We start from the raw sequence: 11241 nt of genomic DNA, 5'->3' as shown, positions 1-11241 counted from the left end.
TCCAGCAGCTTGTGAAGGGAATCGATGCTGCAAGACATCGCTTATTGATCAGCGTCCTTCATGTGGCAGAGAAGCAATTTGATCATCTGGTGCTTGGAGAGTGGTGGGGAATCCTTGCAGCCCCTGAAGGAAGGCACTGGCCAGGCTGGCTTAGCTGTGGTCCCTATGATGGCTCAGCACATCCCCCCCAGCTATTCACAGAAAATAATGATTTGTTTTGTTTTTAATTTTTATGTAATAGGTTGCAGGAGTGCTCGAAGTAAAATCTGGGCAGAATGGTGGGGAGGAGAGGGGTTCCACCTCTTCCTGCAGCTGGAGGCAACCCTGAGCAATCCTGCACCCACCCCAACCTTCCAGAGTAAAGCTCTTCCCCAGCCCCCAGCAGTACCGGCAAGATTTCAGGGCCAATAGTAGGAAATCTGAACGCGGTACCTGCAGTTCCTGCAGAAACAGGTTTTTGCGTAAGATCTCAAAGCACTTTCGAAATACTCAGTTACACCACATTCCTGTGAAGGAGGGAAATCGCGGAGTATTTAGAGCGGGGAAGCTGGCACGAGGTGCAGCAAGTGGCTTTTGAAATTAAGAGCCTAAGATCAGGAAGACAGAACCATATGTGGTGGTAGAAAACCCATCTGAGCTGAAAGATTTTCTGGATCCAACACTAACAGTTACCTATGCCCCCTATTTTTTTTTCAGTAGTATAATACTATCCAAATATTAATGGTATGGATCTAGCTTTCACATGGCAGCCTTTCTGCTGCACAACTGATTAATCATTCAAGCAGGGACCAGATCTGGAGACATATTAATGGAATATTAATGCACAGCACTTCCTCCTGCCCTGCTCCCACCCCACTTCCAGACTTGCAATTGCACTTCCCTGCTTTAATATTTAAAATTTTCCATGTGGGAAGCAGGACCGCCTGACCCGTCCACCCTTTCCGAGCCCTTTCCAAACAGAACACAGCTCCTGGTTCCCATCAGGGAGACAGCAGCAAGTGCTGAGTATCTAAGCCAAATCTGGGTTTTCAGGCTTTAATGAGCGAGGCAGATATCCAGCATCAATCTGGCCAAACCTGATCCCTCTTGAATCGTGTTGCTCCACTCAACCCAACCCCTGCCCGAGCCTTGCTGAGCATGTGGCTTTCCCAGCCTTTTGGTCTCACAGCTTCAAGCATTCCCAAAACATGCCTCACCTCTCATCAATTTGCTCCAAACACACCAAGAAGACCATGACCACTCTTTATTTTGACTTGCTCCTTCTCACCTCTCCATAGACAACACCAAGCCTGGAGGAACACAGACGTTCACCAACAAAATGTTGTTAAAAAGCTTACCGCTCAGAAGGCACAGATTTAGCTAAGACCTGTGGTGAGGAGAGGAATATTTCATTTGTTCCAGCCTGACTCATCCTCTCAACATATTTTTCCTTCTTCCAGGCAGCAGACATCATGGTCTCTCTGCAGATCTTACCACTGGTCTGCACTACTGGAAGAAAGACTCAGCTTGAACCGCAGAGCCAAGTTCTCATCAGAGCAGGTATCGAAGTATTTCTCTCAAGCACACTTGGCTGCAGAAAGACTTAAAAAACAAACCAAAACCAACTTGTGGGTTTGTGCGGCCTGTTGGTGTGAGAGCTGCACAGTGAGCGGTGCTGGGCAAGGGACCTGGAAACTTCATGCAGTTGATGTTTTCTAGGATCATGTCTGGGAGGAGAGGGTAGCTGGGAAAAGAGCCTTTTTAAAATAGAACAGGAGCCCTGGAGCACAGAATGGTTTCTGCAGCATCTTACAGTTGGACCGATGTGATTCAGGAAACCTCGATTGGAATTTAATTCACAAAACAGGATTTATTAGGTTCTTACTGAGCTGTAATATTTTATCTCCTAATGCTTTCCTTCTCCACCCACCTCTTGCTGCAGAAAAGCAACCCAAGTGGCTCACCCAGCCTTAAAATGCAACAAAAGTCAAGTATGAGGAAAGCAGAACCTGGAAGAGGAATGAAGCCAAATGAGGTTTGGATGCTTCCTATAGAGCAGCTTCTGAACAACTGCTGCTTAACGCTTGTCAGTGCAAACCAGAGGGACTCACCTGCTCTCAGCAACCGTGGGACCAGGTCCCGCGTGGAATGTCTCCTCCCTTGCCAAGCTAAAGCAACACGTCTCATTCTGCTCACAGGAAGGAGCAGCAGCTCTGGCACTGCTCTGGAGCACACCCAGGAGATCTTCATGCTGCTGGAGTAAAAACTCCACAATTTTTCAGGAAGAGCTACCAGGTGGCCCACAGTACCTGAGAGAGTTCAGATCTAACTGAGCAGAACCGCCCAGACATCCCAGCACACTTAAAAAATAAAAAAGGACAAAATTACGGATTGCTTCTAAATAAACAGAGATTTTAGAGGGAACAACTATGCTGTGCCCCTCAATTGCTTCTTCTAGCCATAGCTCATAACTTTAACAGGGTCAAGTGGTCTGGAAAGAACATTTGGGTAACGCATCTGGGTAAAGAGTTAAGCAGCTGCCTCACCAGTTTACAACAGGAATTGCAAAATGGGTGGTTGTTCAAAGATTTTAACATCTTTATTCAACAAAGTCAGTCAAGAGAAACCAAGCAGCTACCACCATCAACGAACAGCCAAGAACAAAATCTAAGAGATTTTGCTGTTAATTCTCCCTCTCCTCATCCAAAGCTACTAAGCCACCATCAAGTTTGCCCACTCACACACAAATGCACGAACATTTTAAGTTTTGAGCGGATTTCTCTTTACTTCACAGTCTTGGCAAAACAAATCTGCATTGAAAAAGTCATTTCACATTAATATATTAATCAAACATTTTCAAAATAAATATATATATTTTTAAATAACCATTTCTTTACATCACTGCAGTAGCAATTCTAGAAAAGTCAGTGCACAGGCAGTAGCAATTTGATTAATCAGCTGGACTCAAACAAAAAGAAAACAAGAGGTGGGCCTTTTTTCTCTCCAAGCAGGCTGCATGCAGCAAGTCTCAGCAGTTTCCTAGCACACCATCTTTCCTCACACTTGCTGGGAAGGATTGTTCTCTCCACAGAAACTGTCAGAAGTCAGTGAAATCTGATTTGTGCAAAGCTTTGTACAATACGAAGTTTTAGAACCGGGTTACTAATGGGTCCTGTAGAGGTTCTGCACACTGGAGTTGTCGTTAATGAGATTAATGAATCAAAGCTACGGAAGGAAAATGCTTCAACCCTCAGTCCAAGGAGCTCACATTCAGGTTACTGGGAAGTGAATTCACAGCTGATGAAGAAACACTGACAGCATTAAAAAACGTCCAAATGAGCAGCTCAGTTATACCTAGCAGCTTAATCCAACAATTTGGATATTCTCTCAAGTGCTTCCAAGACAGGACTAAAGCAACTATTTTCTCCCCATTAGCTATTAATTCACCAGTCACATCACAGCAGTAAGACACTTCACTGGCCAAAGAGTGTAACTTGCATTACAGCACACACAAAAAAGTGCATTATAAAGAGAATATTCAGGATTTAGTGTCTCAAGCCCACATATCCAACTGGAAAAAAAGTTAGTGTATCCATATGATCTGTAACTAGTTAGATGCTGCTAATTGACCCTGTAACAAGTAGTGTGTTTTCTTGAGAAGCTTATCAGCATCACCTTACATAGTGCACAGCAAGGAATTTGGAGGGCTAGCAGATTATTTGCTACGATTGTCAGGAATGACCTAGCTGAAAGAAAAAAAGTTAGTTTCATAGATATCTGAAAAATGTAAGAGATATCTATTTCCTTTGAGATCCCAAAGGTTCCCTCTGGAGCCCTTCCTCAGTAGCAGAGGGAAAAGACACTATGTGATACTCTGGGTTGAGCAGAACACCCAGAGACATCCCTGTGTCCAGAGATGCTCTTGGCTGCACACTAAGCTAGATTCAAGACCCTGCCAAGAGCTTTGCATCCATGTTACGAGCATGTTAATTACCAGTTTGGAGCAGTTCCTCACTCTAAAAAGATATAATTTAAGTATCAAAAGAAACAGACATTAAGGGAAACAATTAGAGATGAAGAGAACCTCCAGTTCTAGTGATGCCACACAGAAGGAGAAGGGAATACTGCGGTGGGACAGCAAACGCTCAGGGCTCTGCAAGGTAACCCGGGCTGCCAAAATGTCTCCCCTTGCCCTGCACGTATCTACCATTTTAGTCTGTGAAATCTGTGTGCCTTGGGGGAAGGCTCTACTCCGCAGTGCTATGGATCATGCCCCAAAATTCTGCCAAAATGGGAAGTAAGAAAGCAATGAGTTGTGGAGATGTTCTGTCAGCTTATTGGTTTTTCTTGTCCTCTGGTGGGAAGTATGGAGGTGGGGGTGGCTGGTCCTGAAACAGAGAGAGCAAAAGAATATCAATTCACAGCTAAGGGAAAAAACAAACCAAACCAAACAAAAACCCTAAACAAACAAAAACCCAACCAAACAAAACCAAAACAAACAATAAAGCACACGCACAAAACCACAACAAAAAAAACCAAAATCAATTCAGACAAGCTTTGCTCGCCACTCAGAAAAAGAACAGCTCAATACACACTTGGGCTCCCACTGCAACACCAGAACAACAGCAGAACTCACCGTGGGCATGTAGACGTTATGTGGGTTGCCTGGGCTGTAGTAAGCGCTGGCAGCAGCTTCGGCAGCTTTCGCTTCAGCTGGCGCAGAAAGAGAAGTTACAAATTTGGTGACGTGCAGAGAACTTTCACAATCAAACAAAAATTCTACATATTCTTGGCCATAAAGTGCTACTAACAGAGCACTATTTAACCAATGCTTGAGTTGCAAAATAGCTACAACAACCATGACAATTGAACATTATCTCTTTGAACTGGTAAAGATGCAGTTGGCACAGGATTGTCAGGTCAGAAGTGAAAAGGTCTCAAGACTTCATTTGGAAATGTCACCTGGGACTTGCCTGTTAGCCAAAAAATAGATGCTAACAGCAGTTTTGCCTAAATACAGACAACACTCCTTAAAAAGGCAGCCAACAAATCATCCTTCCTGGGAGTAAAAACACAAGACAAAACAAAAATCAGCACAAGTTTATAGCAGCTCAGGGGATTCAGAGTTTAAAGGATGATAACTTATAAAGATAATCCAGATACTCTATGATCTGGATCGGTGCCACTTTGCAAATAGTATTTCAAAGATGACTTGTCTGGATAAGAACTTAGGTGGGAGAGATTTACGGTTGTGTCCAACCACAAAAGCTCTTTTGTTGGTTGGTTGGTTGTATTTTTTGGTGTCTCCCCCCCTGCTCCCATGCAGATATTTTAAGATGACGTTCAAAAGAATTGTGATAAACATCAAATGAGTGAAAATGCAACTGACTTTTCCCCAGCTCCTTTCCATTATCTATTTCTCTTGTTCCATATTATTTAAGCAAAAGTAACCAGATTAGAGGGAGATGGGGGAAGGGGAAGCAAATATCAGCAAAGCCACAGCTGCTAAATAAAATGGACTAGAAACATATTGCACCATCAATTATTTTTATCCATCTAACACAGCCAGATTACCACAATAGGGGATTCACAAACTGTATTTATTTCTGCCACAACAAGAGTAAATCCAGCTGCAAAATATCCGCTAATGGTATCCGCCCTGGAGAGAATCAGGCTGGCCTCCAGACTGAGACGGATATACAAGGTTGGAGATTACGGGAGATCCCTAATCCCACTCCTAAACAATTTTAGCTCCTAAGTGGAGCTCGTAATTTGACTCTACGTTCCCCGAAAGATAACAGACAAAAACCCCATGTTTGTTTCATGGGTAACAAAACCGTTGTGAGCTAATTCACCTGATCAGGTGTCTTACCTGCGGGAGTGGCAGGCAGGTCTGGACCGCTGACTGGGGGGGGTTCCATGGGCCCCGGGTAGGGCGGGGGTGGAAGCTGCATGTAACCCATGTCTCCATCCACCGTGGGGGGCCCTGGATAAAACTCTGTCAGGAAAGCAAATAGCACAGCAAAAAAGACTTAACTCCTTCTGGCGGGCCACAGCACACAGCCAATACAAGCCAAAGGCAAATAGAATTAAGCTCAGAAACAAAAGTTGCACAAGATACCAGATCCGATCTAAAAGATTGTGTAAAATTAGTGTTTCTTCCTCTTTCAACCCTTGGTAACTGGAATAATCCCCATCCTCAGTTCCCAGACTTACCAGGAGGAGGTGGGGGGTATGGATAGCCCCCGTTAGCCGCAGCTGGTGCGAAAGCATAGGATCCATTTGGCATGTAGGAATAGCCATAAGCTCCATTGGGTATTTCACCTCTGGAGACTGGAAAAGAAAAGATAAAGCTGACTTCATCAAAACAACAAGCTGGCATCAGATACAGGCAAATACCTTCGATAAACTTAAAGAATCCTTATCTGGAAAACAAGTAAGCTCCCTCCCAGTAAATCTGCTGTTCATTGCATGTGAAAAAAAGTTATTTTTAAAGCAAGCATGTTCCAGATACAGCCTGCAACTCACAGGGATTTGAATCCAACCTGTTGCAAACCTAAAACTGCTCTTGCTACAGGGTGAAGGCAAAGCCTCCTGAAGCCACTAAACTGGCCGACACTGCCAGACTTCCATACCTTGCGATGCCACCTGCAGCATGCGCTGCCCAAACTCGATAGCACCTCCGGCTGAAAAGGTCATCCTGAATGTGGCAGATCCTTCCCAGCCACCTGCAGGGAGGAAACAAGATTCAGATGTAAGGCGAAGGCATTTTTTATGCTATTTAGCTTTCATGCTTTACTTACAGATACCCTGTACCCTTTATAGAGTTTATCCCAAATGTCCAAGAAAAAAATGCAGATAAGGTGGCAGAATTACCCTATTATCAGAAAATTTCACATTGGGCAGTATTTTCAGGTCAAGAGACACTTGAAGAAGAAACTTCAATGAGGGAGACATTCAAAAGCTTAATAAAGTTGTGCCTGTTTCCACACCAGCTGCTGACAGACCGAGCTACCAGGAGCGCTGGATTTGCTCTAGCTTTGTATAAGATTAGTGCAGAAGGCAGGGATTTTGTTAATCCTGTTTGCTAAAAAGCCTTTGCAACTACACCTAACTGTCAGCTATAAATTAGTTTGGGAGTTTGAGTGTCCAATGAATCAAAGAGCTTAATGAAAAACATGGTCCCCATAAATCCATTAAAGTCCATGGAAGATATTTCAAGTCAGGATAAAAATAATTAAAAAAAAAAAACAACAGTGACATCTCATATTACAGACTACAAAAGAAAAACATCCCCCAACAATGCATCAAAGCAGAAGCTGTGTCAGTACTGAAATGGGCACATGTAGATTAAAGAGCTTTTTGAGCTAAACCAGACTCTCACGGCTGTTAAAGCAACATCCTCGTTAAAGGAGACAGTCTCTGGGGAAAATTCACCCAGATTCAGCTACAGCCGTTTGCCTTTCACACAGTTTAGAGACTTTGTCTTCACTGCTTGGGCCTCCTCTCACGCTGGCCAGTCCCACTTCAGTCCATACAGAAGCTACGATGCCAATTTCAGGATTACAGACAAGCCTCCTAAGCAATGCACTGTGATTTCAGTGCCACAACTAATAGACTAAATCAAGCTGGGGATGAAAGAGTTTACTGAACTACGTGCCTTTGGTAAAAAGGAGAAACATAAAACAGTGATTAAAAAAAATATAATTCTTGAAAATGTCTACCACAACCTCCTCATTGAACATAACGAAACCACCCCTTGAAGACTCCCTGATTTCAAGACAGTCTGTTCTCTTCCAAGTGTCATTTTTGCTGCTACCATGCACGTTAACAATAGCCTTTCCTTGAGTTGCACAATAAATTGATGGCAGAGAACAGCGTGCTGGAGATCTGCACCTAAAAACCCAAACTGCTGCAGAAAGGATCATGAGCCTTTGGCACAGGAGGACCTGGATGCAGAATTAACAGGTAACCCCAACTGAGCAAAGCAAATGGAGCTGACTCTGCTCTGATATTCACTCAGTGAGATCACTTGGCTGACTGAACTTCGTGTTTTGCACAGAGGGCAGGAACGAGATCAGCTGCAGGACAGATCTGTTCATTGTACCTGTATAGGGAGCAGATATGGGGAATATTTTTAGCTGCTAGTTTCAAAGAAAGAAACACACTTTAGCAGTACTGTAAAAACCCATTTGGTCAGTATCCAGTTTTGGTTACACTGGATACTTAGTTTGCTATGAATTGTGTAGCTGAACAAAGATACAGAACATACATCTGTACTACACATACCTCCTGCCTCTGCTTTCACTGTGCCCTTGATATAATTCGCTCCAAAGACAGGTTGCTTAATCTCACAATCTTTCAACAAATAAAAGGGCATCACAAATGACTGCATAGCATCCTTTCCCTTCGATACGAAGATAACCTGAAAACAAAAATAACATTACAAAGGGCATTTAGAACGAACAGGAAACACAGCCCCGATTTATCATCTGAAGAGACTTTTCGATGGACTGAAACTCCCCCCACATCTGAAGCTCCTCGTTAGTGCTGCAAGCCAAAAGCTTGAACTTGCTGCTCCTCACAAGGGCTCAAGGCAATTAAGCCTTCCAGGAAGACTGCCCTTGGCCAGATAATACTCCTCCTCTCTTCCAGAGAACTCAATGCTCCACACAGCTGTGATTTAGTAGCCGTGCTGTTGTATTCAGCATTTCCAGGCCACTGCTAATTTCCACTCTTGAAGATGCCTGATGGATTAAACAGCTGCCTGTATAAGAACTAATCAGATTTATTATCTTTTGACAAATAGATAGGATCCGCAATGAATTCATAATGCTCCCCAGAGGGAAAGGATGAGCCATACTTCAAGGGGTATTAGATTATCCTGACTTTCATGCATTGAGGACATTTAAATACAGAATCGCAAAGAGCCCTTATCTCCTTACACAAGATAAAGCCTTTTACTACTTACTCGGTAGGGAGTCAAGAAAACACTCCCTTTCTTGGTCCCTTTGAAGGCATCTGGCATAGGTTCGATATCACTGAAGGTAATTTCTATGTGATCATAGGTCATCAAAACGCTGCAAACAAGAGAAGTGACACAGTGTTACAGCTCAAAGCAGAAATGCAACATGAATGTAAGCTTACTGACCTTCCAAAACCATCTAACCTGAGGCCGCTGCTCAGCAGACAAAATCAGCCTGACTCCTTTTTTTTTTTGTTGTTGGCAGTAGCAACTTAAGTAGCACTGGCTGCTTGTTCTCCGTCTGGTGTTCCTTCCTCAGCATGCTGGCACAGCTCCTGCTGCCTGTTAGCCAGGCACTGAATCTAGTCCACTGAACTGATGAAGATCTCACTACACACACATGCATATTTTATCCTTTTTTTTTTTTTAAAAGTTTTGTTGCATTTCTGCTGGGTCAGTTCCCTAATTTGGTTCACCACAAGTGACACAACGGAGGAAGGACTGCTGAAGAAGGAACTGCTCCGGCTGCCTTATGCAACACAGCTGCTGAAGGACCAACCAGAACTTAAGCATGCATCTCTGTCACAAAAATATGATCAACTGGAACTCCTGTCTTGTCACTACACTTCATTAACCCCTGTCGTCTGCATTGACTCCTTAATTCTCAATTAAAAACTGACCTGATTAAAACCGGTGCAACACCCTTGCATGGATGCAGTGGGCAACTTGTATTAACGTGACAGCATCCACATTAGGGACTCTAATCCCTAAAGCTGGAGAAGCCTCCATCACCTTTATCTTTGGCAGCTTGCATGTTACCATTCTTATTCTCCTTTCCCTTCTGCCAGCAAGTACCTGTCCCTTCAAGACAGGCTGACAAGTGGGAACAGTAACACGTTAAGCTGCTGCCATTGTTTGTTTCAGTGAACACAAATTTAAGCCCCAGAGCTGATCTTAATAAATTACCCTAAGAAGGGTCACATCCCAGTGGAAGTCAGGCGCAGAATTCCTATACCAATGTTTAACCAGCCTCATGGAAAGAAGCCCTGAGGAATGAACCGCTCCTTTGTCTCTGGAGCAGGTGACTGCCACGTCAGACCCGAGTAGGCTGGCAGACACAGAGGGCGAGGACAGCCCATTGCCATGCAGACAGAGGCAGCTCTGTGGAGGCTGTTTCCATGGTTATATCCCAGCACCTTTTTCCAACACTGTCTCTGCTTCCCAAACACACAGAGTGGGGTGTGTGGGTGTGCGTGGGCGAGGAAGCCAGCAAATTAAACCGGGCAGGCGGCCTAGTGCTTCCCAAGCTCCTGGGCAGCTCTTGACCAGAGGCAACATTGCAAGGGCAGCACCGGCTGATGAGAGAAGGATGAGGCCTGGGCCCCGGCCAGGAACAGCTGGCTGGGGGCTGAGCTCTCGGCAGGGGGACTGGGACTGCAGAGGGGACAGCCGCAGGCGGGGGGCTGGGGACAGCAGCGGGGACAGCCGCAGGCGGGGGTCTGGGACAGCAGCGGGGACAGCAGCGGGGACAGCCGCAGGCGGGGGTCTGGGGACAGAAGCGGGGACAGCCGCAGGCTGGGGGTCTGGGACAGCAGCGGGGACAGCCGCAGGCGGGGGTCTGGGGACAGAAGCGGGGACAGCCGCAGGCGGGGGTCTGGGGACAGAAGCGGGGACAGCCGCAGGCGGGGGTCTGGGACAGCAGCGGGGACAGCCGCAGGCGGGGGTCTGGGGACAGAAGCGGGGACAGCCGCAGGCTGGGGGTCTGGGACAGCAGCGGGGACAGCCGCAGGCGGGGGTCTGGGGACAGCAGCGGGGACAGCCGCAGGCGGGGGTCTGGGGACAGCAGCGGGGACAGCCGCAGGCGGGGGTCTGGGGACAGCAGCGGGGACAGCCGCAGGCGGGAGCCTGGCAGCGGCCGAGGGGGGCGGTGGTGGGGCAGGCCCGCGGCTGAGGACCCGCAGAGCCCCACGGGGAGACCCAGGACCAGGGGGACACGTACAGCCCCCACCCCCGCAGGTAGAAGCGGGGAGGACGAGCCCAGCCACGCCGGCACTCACATGGTTAATTCAGCCTCTTTTATCCCCCCTCCAGGAGCCCTTCAGCAATGCGTAAGCCCCCCGCCCCAACCTCTCCCTGAGGGGAAGAAAGGAAGGAGGGGGAGGCAGCTCCCCGCTACCCCCGGCGCCTGCGGCCGGAGGAAGGGAGAAGGGGATAGCACCTCACTTCTCGCTGTTGTTAACGATGACGCCGCCGCCCTCCGAGTGGTTCCTGTTCAGCGCCATGGCCGCCGCCTCCTC

General features: G+C 46.5%; 1 protein-coding gene across 1 annotated transcript; it reads right to left on the bottom strand.

Moving 5' to 3' along the window:
- Nucleotides 1–2674: 2674 nt before the first annotated feature.
- WBP2 (WW domain binding protein 2) lies at nt 2675–11241 on the bottom strand. Its single transcript, XM_080356430.1, has 8 exons — nt 11168–11241; nt 8951–9059; nt 8269–8404; nt 6615–6707; nt 6196–6312; nt 5852–5977; nt 4616–4692; nt 2675–4367 (listed from the first exon to the last, which is right to left on the bottom strand). The coding sequence occupies exons 1-8, from the start codon at nt 11224–11226 to the stop codon at nt 4314–4316; spliced, it is 771 nt and encodes a 256-aa protein (XP_080212556.1). The 5' UTR covers nt 11227–11241; the 3' UTR covers nt 2675–4313.

The sequence above is a fragment of the Nesoenas mayeri genome (assembly GCF_963082525.1).
Source record: "Nesoenas mayeri genome assembly, chromosome: 19".
Classification (NCBI taxonomy): Eukaryota; Metazoa; Chordata; class Aves; order Columbiformes; family Columbidae; genus Nesoenas; species Nesoenas mayeri.
This window is presented reverse-complemented; position numbering and strand designations above follow the sequence as displayed.